Source organism: Asparagus officinalis, chromosome 1 (genome assembly GCF_001876935.1).
Source record: "Asparagus officinalis chromosome 1, Aspof.V1, whole genome shotgun sequence".
NCBI lineage: Eukaryota > Viridiplantae > Streptophyta > Magnoliopsida > Asparagales > Asparagaceae > Asparagus > Asparagus officinalis.
This window is the reverse complement of record NC_033794.1, coordinates 8,216,373-8,232,392: the sequence shown is the minus strand read 5'-3', so window position 1 is coordinate 8,232,392 and position 16,020 is coordinate 8,216,373. Positions and strand designations below refer to the sequence as shown.

At 38.7% G+C, this 16,020-nt stretch overlaps 1 protein-coding gene across 1 annotated transcript; it reads right to left on the bottom strand.

Annotated features, from left to right (window-relative positions):
* On the bottom strand, positions 4,450-15,251 carry LOC109830095. The gene is given in 12 exon segments (XM_020397249.1): positions 4,450-4,687; positions 4,773-4,973; positions 5,146-5,214; positions 5,546-5,638; positions 6,927-7,018; positions 7,158-7,238; positions 8,751-8,849; positions 8,956-9,052; positions 9,159-9,220; positions 9,533-9,751; positions 9,753-9,993; positions 15,169-15,251. Coding segments are annotated over 11 exon segments (1,275 nt in total). The 3' UTR covers positions 4,450-4,687; positions 4,773-4,834.

The following is a 16,020-nucleotide window of genomic DNA, read 5'->3' as shown; positions in this document are numbered from 1 at the left end:
AGCTAATTCAGCTTTCATCCTGTTTGGAAGTTTTTGTAAGGAAGGTAGAGAGGAGGAAGGAAGGGAAACGGATGGTAAAATTGCTTGGTTTTCTTTCCCCCCGATTCGGACGGTAGAGGAGGGTAAAAGGTGTAATGACATTTTTACCCCCCATCAAAACAAATAAAATGACTGATGTATTATTAGTATAAGGTCATTAAAATGACTGGTGTAATTAAGCACTATCTGAGCTAATTCTCTTCTTTTTTTCACTTTTGCCATGTTCGGATGGAGGGTAGAGAGAGGGAGGGGAAGAGAAATGCAGCTTTCATCCTGTTTGGAAGTTTTTGTAAGGAGGGTAGAGAGGAGGAAGGAAGGGAAACGGATGGTAAAATTGCTTGGTTTTCTTTCCCCCCGATTCGGGCGGTAGAGGAGGGTAAAAGGTGTAATGACATTTTTACCCCCCATCAAAACAAATAAAATGACTGATGTATTATTAGTATAAGGTCATTAAAATGACTGGTGTAATTAAGCACTATCTGAGCTAATTCTCTTCTTTTTTTCACTTTTGCCCTGTTCGGATGGAGGGTAGAGAGGGGGAGGGGAAGAGAAATGCAGCTTTCATCCTGTTTGGAAGTTTTTGTAAGGAGGGTAGAGAGGAGGAAGGAAGGGAAACGGATGGTAAAATTGCTTGGTTTTCTTTCCCCCCGATTCGGGCGGTAGAGGAGGGTAAAAGGTGTAATGACATTTTTACCCCCCATCAAAACAAATAAAATGACTGATGTATTATTAGTATAAGGTCATTAAAATGACTGGTGTAATTAAGCACTATCTGAGCTAATTCTCTTCTTTTTTTCACTTTTGCCCTGTTCGGATGGAGGGTAATTCATTTCCTTATTTTTTTTCGCCAACCGAACAACATCAAAACTAGTTTTCTTAAAAAATCACTCACATCATCCAATAATAATGTGACAACTAACATTATTTCATCTCCATTTCCTTGATTTCCTTCTTTTTTAGCCAACCAAACACTCCAAAAACAATTCTTCATTTTAATAGTTTTCCATTTCTTTGATTTCCCTCTTTTTTTAGTGTTTGGAAGTTTTTGTAAGGAGGGTAGAGAGGAGGAAGGAAGGGAAACGGATGGTAAAATTGCTTGGTTTTCTTTCCCCCCGATTCGGGCGGTAGAGGAGGGTAAAAGGTGTAATGACATTTTTACCCCCCATCAAAACAAATAAAATGACTGATGTATTATTAGTATAAGGTCATTAAAATGACTGGTGTAATTAAGCACTATCTGAGCTAATTCTCTTCTTTTTTTCACTTTTGCCCTGTTCGGATGGAGGGTAGAGAGGGGGAGGGGAAGAGAAATGCAGCTTTCATCCTGTTTGGAAGTTTTTGTAAGGAGGGTAGAGAGGAGGAAGGAAGGGAAACGGATGGTAAAATTGCTTGGTTTTCTTTCCCCCCGATTCGGGCGGTAGAGGAGGGTAAAAGGTGTAATGACATTTTTACCCCCCATCAAAACAAATAAAATGACTGATGTATTATTAGTATAAGGTCATTAAAATGACTGGTGTAATTAAGCACTATCTGAGCTAATTCTCTTCTTTTTTTCACTTTTGCCCTGTTCGGATGGAGGGTAGAGAGGGGGAGGGGAAGAGAAATGCAGCTTTCATCCTGTTTGGAAGTTTTTGTAAGGAGGGTAGAGAGGAGGAAGGAAGGGAAACGGATGGTAAAATTGCTTGGTTTTCTTTCCCCCCGATTCGGGCGGTAGAGGAGGGTAAAAGGTGTAATGACATTTTTACCCCCCATCAAAACAAATAAAATGACTGATGTATTATTAGTATAAGGTCATTAAAATGACTGGTGTAATTAAGCACTATCTGAGCTAATTCTCTTCTTTTTTTCACTTTTGCCCTGTTCGGATGGAGGGTAGAGAGGGGGAGGGGAAGAGAAATGCAGCTTTCATCCTGTTTGGAAGTTTTTGTAAGGAGGGTAGAGAGGAGGAAGGAAGGGAAACGGATGGTAAAATTGCTTGGTTTTCTTTCCCCCCGATTCGGGCGGTAGAGGAGGGTAAAAGGTGTAATGACATTTTTACCCCCCATCAAAACAAATAAAATGACTGATGTATTATTAGTATAAGGTCATTAAAATGACTGGTGTAATTAAGCACTATCTGAGCTAATTCTCTTCTTTTTTTCACTTTTGCCCTGTTCGGATGGAGGGTAGAGAGGGGGAGGGGAAGAGAAATGCAGCTTTCATCCTGTTTGGAAGTTTTTGTAAGGAGGGTAGAGAGGAGGAAGGAAGGGAAACAGATGGTAAAATTGCTTGGTTTTCTTTCCCCCCGATTCGGGCGGTAGAGGAGGGTAAAATGTGTAATGACATTTTTACCCCCCATCAAAACAAATAAAATGACTGATGTATTATTAGTATAAGGTCATTAAAATGACTGGTGTAATTAAGCACTATCTGAGCTAATTCTCTTCTTTTTTTTTCACTTTTGCCCTGTTTGGATGGAGGGTAGAGAGGAGGAGGGGAAGAGAAATACAGGTTTCATCCTGTTTGGAAGTTTTTGTAAGGAGGGTAGAGAGGAGGAAGGAAGGGAAACAGATGGTAAAATTGCTTGGTTTTCTTTCCCCCCGATTCGGGCGGTAGAGGAGGGTAAAATTCTTTTCTTAATCTTGGATCACATCACCCAATAATACAATGACAACTCATCTCATTTCATTTCTTATTTTTTAGAATGAACCTAACAAAAGAAAACAACAAACTACAGGAAATATGTTTCTTATAATTCATTTCCTTATTTTTTTTCGCCAACCGAACAACATCAAAACTAGTTTTCTTAAAAAATCACTCACATCATCCAATAATAATGTGACAACTAACATTATTTCATCTCCATTTCCTTGATTTCCTTCTTTTTTAGCCAACCAAACACTCCAAAAACAATTCTTCATTTTAATAGTTTTCCATTTCTTTGATTTCCCTCTTTTTTTTAGGCAAACGAGCAGGCCCTTAAAGTAAATGTATAAAGTTCATGAAACCTCATAAATTTCAATTTCACAAAACGCTCACTGCCAGCATGAACACTCTTCTCACTCGTAGTTTTCATTACTTCAAGGTTTTTACTCGTTTAAAAGTCACTTGTGAGTCTTTCTAATGGTCAGGAGATTTAATTGTGCAAATTTTGAAAGTTTAGAAGCTTTTTCTATGTTATATAAAACTTCAAGATCATTTGTGAAATTTATCGAAAAAAGACAGGAAGCGTTGTTTTTTATATAAAACTTCAGCATGAACACTCTTCTCGCTATTCATGTCGCTTATGTTTTTTATGGATGCGTTGTGGTTATCATTTTTTTTTAATGTGGGAATTTATTAATATATATGGGACATTAGATCGCTATCAACAGCGTGAGATCGGCACCGTCGGTTAGTGCAAAACTCATAAAGCGAAACGAAAGTGGTCGCCAGTTCGAGACTTTTCTGTGTAGCGGAAATTAATCGCGTAGCAGTGAGGAAACGTGCGCTGTGGTAGAGTGGGCTCCACCACAATCATCTGAATTCGGATGAACTAATTAAGCACTATCTGAGCTAATTCTCTTCTTTTTTTTCACTTTTGCTCGGATGGAGGGTAGAGAGGGGGGAGGGGAAGAGAAATGCAGCTTTTATCCTGTTTGGAAGTTTTTATAAGGAGGGTAGAGAGGAGGAATGAAGGGAAACGGATGGTAAAATTGCTTGGTTTTCTTTCCCCCCGATTCGGGCGGTAGAGGAGGGTAAAAGGTGTAATGACATTTTTACCCGCCATCAAAACAAATAAAATGACTGATGTATTATTAGTATAAGGTCATTTGTGCAAATTTACATATATTTTATTCTCTCCCCTTCCCTCCATTATTACTTCCAAACAAGTTATATTAATTTCACCTTCATTCACTTTACTCAACTCCCAAACAACATATTACAATTCTCTTCCATTTCCTTCCCTTCCCTTCCCTTTGTTTACCTTTCCTTCCCTTCCCTTCCCTTAGGGCTTGTTTGGATTGAGGAGAATGAGGGTGAAGGAAAGTTAGGAGAACCATTCACCTCTATTTACCTTGTTTGGAAACATTTAGGAGGTAAAATTATTCACCCTAGTTCCCCTTGATTCACCCCCTAATAGTATAAAATTTATTACCCCCCAAATTGGGGTGTAACCAAGGGGAAGGGAACTCACTTCCCTTCCCTTCCATTCTCTCACCTAGTTTCCCTTAAACTTCCCTTCACCCCCTACAAATCCAAACAGGCCCTTAGTAAACTCCCAAACACACCATTTGCCTTTTTTATATTTTCTGAAAAATTTATGCGTATCAAAGGCGAATAATTAAACATGCTAACGTGAAATGGAACCTAATTTAAGGTGGTTCCTTGTAAAGAGAACTCTTCATCTATCTATCTAACTTGAAAAAGAGCAAAGACTTGAAGATCACATCTCTAGAACTGGTCCAGATAAGCAGGACTCAATTTGAATTGATTCTCTGTACTCGAGAGTCCATTTTGATACACTGTGAATAGACAAAAGAATGTGATTCTTCTTGATTTTCAGCATAATACACCTCATGAAACATATGACACCGTTATTCAGTAAACTTGTCAACAACTCCTTGCACCATTTCTTCTGCTCCTCATGCAATCAGCAACATGTTATTTCTGTAGCCCCCCCACCAATCTGAACCTCATGGAAATTGAAAATTTTCAAATCGGATTAGGATAACACAGTAATTTTCATATTTAAAATGTAAAAAGAATCTCACCATTCTTGAGAAGAAATCGGGGAAATGCAAATGCAGAAGATGCCGATTATGAGGGCTAACGTTCAAGCTTCTGTTTTCTTGTCAACTACAACTACAGCTTCTTGAATAGCTTGCGTAAAAGTCGCAATCTTGTAGGTGAAAAATCCTACCAGCATTGGTATCAACTCAAGGTGCATGAAGCCATAATCTGGAACCAATATCCTGCACTCGGAAAGTAACTTCAGAATTAAGTTGCCATTAGCCGTAATTTGAGTTATACATCTAGTTACATATAACAATATACTTGAGAAATGCAACAACTCAATACATTTCTTTCTAAATTTAGTAAACATTTGAAACTTGGAATAAAAAGTAAATCCTGAAATGAACTTACCCATTCCATCGATTATACAACATCACAAGAACGACAGGAACCAGAAGCCTTGGTTGTCCAGCTGCTCCCCTGCGAGAACACTCTCTTTCTAATCCTCAAAATAATGTATGTGTTAACTGCAGATACACCCCCATGTATGGGGGCTTAACCATTTATTACCTATGAACTATTTTATTAGTACGTAAAACCCTGATTACATTTTCTTTTAGAATTTCCTCCCCTCAATGGTTCATCTGGAACAAATCAATGAACATTTGACATAATTTTGACATCTCAGAATACATGTTATAAGAAAGTATGATTATTATAAATCTTGTTGGATATGCTTAGTTCTCACAGTAACAAGGTTAAAGAAAGCACAGTGGTTATTCTTTTGATAGAACCAAAAAAAAGTACATACTTCATTAGACCTCTAGCCCCATCTGCCATGGAATCCACAGTATTACCAAGCATGCGTATGTACACAAGCGAACCAAGCAATCCTGCACCGAAGCTGCAGAAGGCAAATGTCAAGAGGGACTGAACTGCTCTGAAATACCCATAATTTACAGCGCTAGAAAAATATAAAGCACTAGAAGAAAGCAAATTCACAGACAAATGAAACCGTATAAAGCATGTGTCTATCGTGTAATGGTGTTATTGATTATAAGGCACCAGCAAGACAAGAATAAAGTGACGAGCAAAAATAAGTAAATTGAAAAAAGAAAAAGAGTTGCAGAGGGCTTAATTCATATCAATATAATATGTCTAATGATATTACCAACTTGTTGGAACTTGGAATCACGTCAAAGGACGAAAATGGCGGAAAGACAATTCATCAGTTGATAAATTAGGACTGCAAGGAGGAGAATAGAAGCAGACAGAAACCAGTATTAGCTCTTTGGAGAGAACGCAAGAAAGATGCACGGCATCAAGGTGATCGACTCATTATGAAAGTGATTATTAGTCAAACCTTTTTGACAATTTCTTTTTGACAATATTAGAGTGCTACAGTGACAGAAAGTTCTAGAGAATCCTAAGTTTGTCATGAGAAATATTTGGATCAAGAAAAGTCCATAAGATTTCTCCAAAATAGTTTCTAGAAGGATTTAAAAGTTGCTTTGAGGTTTTGAAGAAGCGTGTAGAAGTGCTTAGAAGAAGAATGATGTAGAAACAATCAATGGTGCCTATAAATACCCCACGAGGAGATGCTTTTAAGGTATCAAGTTGAGTACAAACAAGTTGTAGAAAGCAAAGTTGTATAAACAGCTCTCTTCAATACAAAGAGTCTTTTCCTCCATACAACTTCTAGCTTTCCTCCTCTACAATTCCATCCTCTCTCTCTCTCCAAAATATTTTGTCCGCTTAGAGTAGCCTTTCCAAATTCCTAACACTTACGTTATCATTGTAAGGGTTTCTTTGATGGTGAGATAAGTGATTGCTCTTTTGTATAGTTATATTCTTTGTGGTTATGGTAGTCTCTCTCAATATCTATCTATGGATGTATTTTGGATTTGGTCAAACCACATACATGCTGTAACATCTTCTCTTTGCTTCTTCGTGGTTATTTATGAAGTTTATGATTTTTCAATTTCAAACTAAAGTTAGGTGTTCCACTTGGACATCATAAATCGTATAAGCCCAGTTTTTAAGAAGCTAATGAATAAAACAAGAAATACATGTGAAGTCCTCTCTTAAATAGACGTGATGAAATAGAAGATATCACTTTATGGTTCAACAAGAGAGATAATTTTAAAAGTGATAATTTGGTCCATACATGTAATATTTCCCTGCTGGCTTACCTAGCCGCAATTTCAGGCGTGTATGAAACATATGCCGATACTACACCAACGCCGCCAATCCCCAAAGTGAGTAGCTGCAGCCTATTCTTCAGCTGTAACAAAGAAGAAAAGAATAAGAAGGGTTGAGCATCAACGACTTAGGCTTCCACTCAGGACTTTAGATCTCATTACAAGATAAATCGCACAAATCGAATGTAAACTAAATAGTAGTGAATGTCAAATGCAGAATACCTTGAAGTAATCCTCTCTTGCTTGAGCTGCAAATACTTTGGGATCCCCAGGAGGTCGTTTTGATTCTCGTAGCATTACATCCTACACCAACACATTCTTATGACGTACAATTAGCCTGCACTATTTCACAAGCAAAACAAAAGCACAAACTCTATGCACACACAACATATCGAACCACAAACACTTCAAAGCTATAATTTGAAAGGAAAAAATGTGTATGAGGAGGTGGCTGCTCATTTTATTCGACAAGCCTACTGGTCACACCTGAGTATGTGGATTGTTGGAGATTGTGGTTAAATCTGGAATAAAACAGTAAAAGTTGATGTGCTGTAATTTTAAACTTTTTCAAGTTAACAGCTGTGCGTTTGTGAAACGCTGTGTTTAAAGCAATATTTGGCCTACTCCGGTGCAAGGATCCCAAGGCCAAACTGCTTCCAGAAATAGCAGTACAGTACTCTGGTGTGCACCAATCTAGTACTGTTAAGATCTCCTCGATCTAGAAGACCTTTCGATCAAGGCAAATATCTCCTCGATCTCAGAACCTTTCGGTTCAAAACCTTTCGGTTTCAGGAGCAAGTTCCTGCGGGCACAGTTTCTGCAGCAGTAGCACAACAGCAACAACGTCAAGATATCCTCGATCCGACGTTCGTATTTTAAGTTCGCACCAAGACCTGCCCAAGGGACCCTATTTATAGGCTTCTAAGGCCAGCTCAAGAGTCACTCTCAATTAATGTGCCTGTTACAAATCATAATGGCAATTATGATTGTAACAACAATCCATTAAATTGATGTAAATATTGTTGTAACTATTGCATGCAGCAACTTCTGAATACGAGGTAAGCAATGGACGCGTTACTACGAAACGCAAGGATCACGTCTCAGCAAATCAGACGAACCTCGTCAAACGGGCGAACCTCGTCGAACGAGCGAACCTCGTCGAACAGGCGAACCTCGTCAAACGAGCGAACCTCGTCAAACAATTGACGAACCTCGTCTGATTACGAGAACGCTAGGATCACACCCTCGTGCGAATGCATAGCTCATCTGCATGCTATGAAGTAGCCTGCGAGGCAACCTTCGTGGCAGCCAACGTGGCACCATCGTGGCACCAAAGAGCGTCACCTCGCCCCGATACATCTGGCCTGCGAGGCAACCTTCGTGGTAGCCGATGTGGCGCCAAAGAGCGTCACCTCGCCCCGATGCATCCGTGCGAAGTATAAAGTGCGCCTAATAAAACGTTAATTAGCGTCTCAGCCCGATTAGCCCCGATCCCCGGCCTATTAACCCACGAGCCCACGGCCCACTAGTACTTATGAGAGATTAATTAAAATAAAACACTTCTCGGTTTGCCGTTGGCAAGCCTCAAACAGAGTACCTTTTAAAACATCAAAACTTTAACTTTCCACTAGGCTACTAAGCATTTAATAAAAGTACTTGTAGTTAATATATATATATATTTTGAAAACTCAATTTGGAAAGCGGTTTTGACCAAAAAATCCAACATGGATCTCACTGTTTCTATCTTTCGGTAGCTCATTCTGCTAAACTAGGTGACGAAAACCAACTACAATCTTGAGAATGATAAAAACTTACGGTACCCCCAGTGGCAGCCCTGTTTGCCCGGTCCCATTTAGCTTGCTCCCGCCGAGTGGGCACCAGCCTCCATCTTGGTGACGAAACCCCCTCAGAACTCTAGATGACGACATTCCAAAAATGCAACACAAACAAATTCTCAGCTAAAACTTCAATATCACTGACAAAAAAAAATACTGAAAAAAAATCCATCAATGGCTCTCACTTGAGAAACAGAAAGCCCGCGCCTTGCAGCCTCCACTTGCTGCTCCAACACCGGCTTTGGCGGCGCCTTCAGCTCCTTACTCAGATCAATGTCAAGACTGAATATCCGCAAAAAAAAAAAGAAAAAAAAAAGATTAGGGTTCTGCCAAACAATGTGATAACGAAAAACTAATATGAGAACAAGTAAAGTTTTGTTCCAATAACCTGTCAAGGCTCATTGATCTATTCAAGCTCAAGAACCCCGAGCTCGTATCCTCCTTCTTCATCTCCCACCATAAAAACGAAAATTAGACACCATTCTTGCAATTTCCCACCATAATACGGGATTCGGCAAAGGGTTTACGAACCCCGAATCAACCAAATTCGATAATTTACCCCCAATTCTACCACATTGATTTAAATTACCTAAAATTCACGCTAAGGAATATTTCACTTACACTGCCGTTCAAAAACTAAAGACTTCAGCAGATTCGGGATATTTCAGCTCAATACAATAGAACTGGAAAGTAAATTAGCAAACATTGAGAATTGAAGGGTAAATTTGCAAATACAATTCACCAAAATACTTGTGAACTTACCAATGACGAAATGGGATTCGTCGAGGCCTGATCGTCTGTAATCAATTTCTTCATCCGATCCATAAACTCCTTATTCCAAATAAAATCGTCGGTGGCGGTGACGGGATCCTCGTCCCCTCGACCTCCCCAGTACTTCCTCAGCTTCGTCGATGTCGGCAGGGCCGCGATACTCCGGCCGGAGCGTACGCCGGTCGACCATTTCTCGGCTGTCTTCTTCTTTCGGAAGGACGACTTTGGTCAGACGAGGGTCCGTCGAGGGTTCTTCCGGAAGCGCGGACGCGCGGAGAGGACCGGCGAGATGCGGTACGAGGCGGTGAGGGTTGACATTTGGCTTACCGCGAGTGAGGGGAATCGGATACTGAGAGAGAGAGCGTGGGCCTTTTGTGGGTGTTTCAAGTCGCGGGTTTTTGTGTAGCCACGTCGCCTTTGTTTGAGATATCTTCCATCGGAGGGACTTCAGGCTTCAACAAAACATCTTAACTGGGCCGAAACTCAATAGTGCCTTTTACATTTCGTTATGGGCCTCTTCTATTTCCCAGGGCCTGTCCAATATGCATTAGGCCCTTGGTTTTTTTAATTGACTAGCAAAACAGAAGAGAACATCATTTGATAGATTTCCGACAACTTATTTTTATGAAGGAACAAGCATTAACTTTTAAAAAAGAGAAAAATGTACATCCTTATCATATTGGAATATTCTCTAATATGGCTATAATGTAGCTCAACTTCGAATTCTCTTTATATGACATAAGATATCAACTAACTTCTTGTAAATATAATTTCCCTTTTTATAAAATTCTTTTCTTAATACGTGTATTCTCCAGTGGGCAAATATTCGTCTCATCTTTTGTAATACCTTTATGCACCCCTCTTTTAAAAAAAAAAAATCATCCCAAGAATCAACGGATATAGCTTGATGCAGCAAGCCCACTTGACCCGGGGACTTTAGGACAAACTCCACGTGCTCTTCATCCATTCGCCGAGGTATCAAAAAGTTTATTCGTAGTACTGATCATCATCACCCTCTTTGCTCTTCGTTGGGACGAAGCACGATCCGTTTCGGACTCTGCCGATGTCGGCCGTTATGGCCGCCTAGGACCAAATTGTTGGGCCCACCCATATCCAACTCCCAATTATTCCTCTTCGCATCATCACATCAAGCTACCGGCTCCCGAACACCAGACAGCTCAGTTCTTCAATACGGGGTACGTGTTGTATGGGAACGGACCTATGATGCATTTAGTAGGGGCGTAAAACTAGTATTTTACCCTCTTTGTTTACGGCTCAGACTGACCGCTCGCATGTAGCCGGTTCTGATGTATAATATAATACAGCCTTCAAGACGGTGCTATGAGAACAAATGGTTTTTTTAATTTTGAATAATTCTGCGCAGATGAAATGTTCTGAATAATGTTTATATTATCATTTCGAATAATGCTTACATTATCATACGAGTACTCTAAGACCTTTCGGCCGAACTTGCCATCGCATGCATTGTCTTGCTTGCTTTTTTTAAGATGGAAGTATAGAACTATATGCATAGTTAAAGTGTTTAATCAGATTTGAAGCTTAAATTTTATATTGTAAGATGTCACATTCAACGTTCTTTTTTATGAATTGAAGGTTTGAACTCTCTCAGTAACGCATTTTTCTTAATTTGCGTTAATATGTATTCATTAAGATTTAGTTCGGAATGCTATACGTCTCGCGGGCTAGTAAGTTGCGCACTCTTTTTTTTAATTCCACGTGTCATGTTTTGCTCGTTTTGGTTCCATGTATCGTGTTTTGCGCATCTTATGTACCAAACCTGCAGTCGGAGGTATTCCTAACACGTGGCATTGTCTCGCTGGCCCAAAAAGAAAAGGTCGGTGCTAATTATTATATACTAAACAATCTCCAATTTATGAGCACTAGCATCGCGGAGCCTTCTTCATGCTTTTACTCCGGATCTTTTTAAGATTCCACCACTCCTCGCTGCTCTCTCTATATATTTCAAGCGCCTCAGAGCACTCCTGAACCAATCCGAGCACTGCCGAATGCAAACTTGCTACCTACTTCTATTCGTTTAAAAGCTCGGGGAGAAGAAGAATCAACCAAGTTCAACAAGATGACGGTTAGCCACTTAGCCTACACTATTCTTCATATTTAAAATGTTTAATTTAGCTCATATATAAATGCATGCTCTAGTTAACGGATTTGGATTCTCTCCACTATAAAAAAAAAGATTGCGGAGGAATAACTGTCGTTGATTTCTTTAGTGGCCCGGTTGTGTTTCATTCCATATTCAACACTCATCACAACCACCCAGTAAAGAAATCAACGTTTTTTCGTGGAGAGAGGATCCGTACTTAGGGGCAATTTGGATAGGTTTTTTTGGGTGGTATAAGAGGAGAAAGCTGTCAAAAATGTCAGCTTTTTGATAGCTTTTCCCTAAAATCACCTTTTTAAGGGTGATAAAAATCAATTTTTAAGGGGTGATTTTGGGGAAAGCTGTCAAAAAGCTGACATTTTTGACAGCTTTTCCCACTTTTACCACCAAAAAAAAAAGAACCAAACAGCCCCATAATCCGGTTCAATAATTAATTGCAGTCACCTACTATTTTTATTCATCGGGAACTGAATCCTCCTCCAATTCTAAAACTAAAATTATCATTTCGTTCCGTAGATCGTAGAGCTATGCGTGCACATGTGCTGCTCAGGCTGCGAGGCCCGCATCAGGAAATCCCTCGCCAAACTCCGTGGCGTCGACACCGTCGACATCGACATGCCCCTCCAGAAAGTCACCGTCACCGGCTACGCCGACCAGAAAAAAGTACTGAAGGCGGTTCGAAAATCGGCCGAAGAGCGGTGCTCTGGCCCAGCTACCAGTCCCAAATTACGGCGCGACCATCGACCATCAGCACTACAATCATAATCGACATCCAACGCGGCTGAATTATTCGACTTGGTACTAGTTTGTGTCGTGAACGCCTTTCGCGTACTCGACGGCGTCGAGCTCGTTCGGTTTTGTTAACTTCGGAAGCACGGCGTACGACGAAGGAATCCATCGTGCACGTCGTACTTATGGGCTGCCGCCGGCGAGCTTTTTATGGCGGGATTGTCGGGGCGAGAGGGCTGTGGGCGAATGTTTAGTGACGACAATCCTAATGCCTGCTCTATAATGTGAAGCTAGCTTTTTGCGTGGTTAGGATATGGGATCTTATGTTTTATATAAAAAGATCCCTTGTGTGTGTATCGGGAGGCTACGGCGTCCCGCTGGGTATTTTATTTTGTAAAATTATGGTGGTCGTTAATATTGTATATATTTTCCTTTGCCAGTGTTAATTTCTTCGGTATTAATTAGGGATTCGGATCCTCTCCACTACAAAAAAATAGTGGATGAACCACTACATAATCACAGCCATTGATTATCTAGTTGATGGTTATGATTTTTTCTTTTAGTACAAATTAGGAATGAGTGCAATAGACGGGGGTATGATAAGTGTTAGATTTAGATTGTATCATAACCGCCTACTAAATAATCAACGCTTATGATTAAAAGTAGTGGTCTCTCCACTACTTTTTTGTAGTGGAGATGATCCAAATCCATTAATTAGTGTTTAAGAATGAAAAGTAACTGAGATTTTGTGTGGAAAACGTGTTTCTTGAAAATGTCCTTGCTGCAGTCCAAATAAGGCTTAATATTATTGTACGGTAGTAATCTTTAAAACTGAAAAATAACGATTATCATTATGGAAATTCATTGAGATCTTATAATTTATAGAACCTCTTAACCATTAGACTAAAATAACGAAATTATAAAAGGCTGAAACTTGTACCCAGACAATGCTATCAATCTTTGAAAAATCCACTTTAAAGTCATGGCCGGTGGGATTTGAATCTGGATTGTTCTAATATTATTTTAAACTAAGTCTCTCCAACCATTACGCATAAACTCCAAATTTATGATGAGAGTTGAGATTTATATTTTTGTATTTTAACAGAACCAATTTGTCACCTTACATTCATCCGAGGCTACTCATGTTTTTATGGAAACATTTAAATTCTTTTGAATTGGTATTTACCGTCGAAATCTAAATGAATACTTATATACAAGGAATACTTTGTTTTGTTGAAAGATCTTGATTTTAGCAATGTATTTTTGTAGATTTAGAAAGTTCTATTGAAAATGTATTACGCTATCAAATTTTAGTTTCCCCTTATGCTACGCAATTTTTAGCCAGGGCCTATGCAATTAGATTTCCGTCTCAAGTTGTTTTATTTACTTCACTCACAAATTTTCCAAAACAAAATATAACCATCATCTTTGCTCTCTGGTCCTTCACTCGTTTGGAATGTTTTGTGTATGCCTTGCTTTAACTTTTCTTTCCTCAAATTTATTGTTTCACCACTTTTACATTTAAATACTTTATTGTTTCACCACTTTTACATTTAAATATCTTAAGTTATAAAAAATAGTATTTCAATATATTAAGTTGTAAAAAAAAGTAACAGTTTAATATTCTAATTTGTAAGAAATTAACACGTCAGTAGATTTTGTTAGTTGCGTATGGGGATATTTCTAAGATTATTCACATGTGATTAGTGTGTGACATTTTAATAATTGTATTGACTCAATTTATTGTCATATTTACCATTATACCTACCATTCATCTATTTGTTAAATTTTTATACTGGTATATTTTTTATCATAATGGGAGTTTTAAACAGTGTTTACAATATTCTAAGAGTGGACAATTTAGAGCATTTATGTGCTATTTTTTACAACTTAGGATTTTTTAGTGTAAATGTGGTGAAATATTAGGATATTTAAATGAGCCTATGTATACACAACAATCACTAACGTCTCGTTTGTTACGCTGGAATAGAGTCAAGTGAGAATTGAATGAATATAGGAATAAAATAAAATTGATGTGGGAATGGAATGCTCATTTCCATGTTTAGACGCGATTTAAAAAGTAAGTGGGAATATATTTAAGAAGGTTATATCTGAAATTTATTTATTGTTTTTATTCTCACTTAGTGGAAAAATCAATTTCTTAATAACTCATTGGAGTGACAATTCTCACATTAAGTGGGAATTGATGAGAAATAAGAATGACATTTTTAGCATCCAAAATTACATCATGTTTGATAAGAGAATAAAAAGTTAGAATTATATTCTATTCCCACTCATCCCCCCCCCCACCCACCCACCCACCCCGGGACTGACAGTGGCAGAATTGTAATTTTTGAATTCTTTGTGAATCCTATTCTTGAGTTTGGCTTAGAAAATTTTTTGGGATTACCAATTCCTAGAAGTAGCAACAGTATGGGTTTTTTTATAGAAACCCAAATCGGAGAAGGCTGGGCGGATTTGGGCTAGATTTCTGACATTTGCTTCAATGTCGATTCCGATTCCGATTCCGATTCCTAGAGGTCACGAAATCAAGCCCTAGATCTGGAATCGTTGTTCTCCTGCCCTTCGTCTTCGCGCCTCTTCTCCCGCCCTTCGTCTTCTTCTACTTGGGGTCGGGGCTGTTTGTCGAAACCCTAGATTCTCTGAAGTCGGAGGGTTTCTGGCCTTTGATTTATTTAATTTGATTTCCACGATCTTGTTGGTGGGTTTCTGGCCTTTGATTCTTGGTGTTACCTACTCGAAATTGTTCTGGTTCAGAGCATTTTGTTGGCTACGGTGGGTTCTCTGTATTCGGCAACTTTGCTGCTTGGACGTCGGCATTTTCCCCCCTCTGCAGCTAGGTATAAATTTTTAAACTCTTTTTTAGCCTAATTTCTTCGTGCTTAATGTGATGAACTGTTTCTGTAGAATGATAATATTCTTGATAATTCGTTACATGTATAATTACCAGAAAATAGGGTACATGTTGACTAAATTTCAGTTAATTGTGTTAAATAGAATGCATGATATTTGTGTGAATGAGTTGTTTACAATATATGTGTTTACCAAAGAATGTGAATGCATGACATGAAGTATAGGGTTAAGTTCATTACATGAAAATCCACCGGGTAATAAAATGTGTTGTTCTTGATAATTGTGTGAGATGGAATGCAACATTAGTTAAAATAATTTATTATTGCAATTAGATTTCTTGCTTTAAAAGAAATAAATATTTGTATCAATTATCTACTTAATTTTGACAAGAAATAAGTAGCCATCTTAAGCTGTAACTGTATGATAACGTTAAAACGGATGTAGATGGATATGAAAGATGAGGAAGAATTGAAGAGGACGTGTGCTAATACAGCTGTCTGCGCCGTCGTCACTTTGGTAACATGTATCTTGAGAATGCGTGCTAAGCGCAAGAGAATATCAAATTGTACGAAGCAAGAAAAGATTAGAAAAATATATTGTAGAGAGGCTCACTTCAGTCGTGTACTGGAGGGCTATCAAGATAGCTGCCAATCTTATATTAGAATGAGACCGAGGGCATTTTTTAAACTTGTTGAAGTAATGAAAGAAAACGGTTTATTAAAAGATACAAGACACG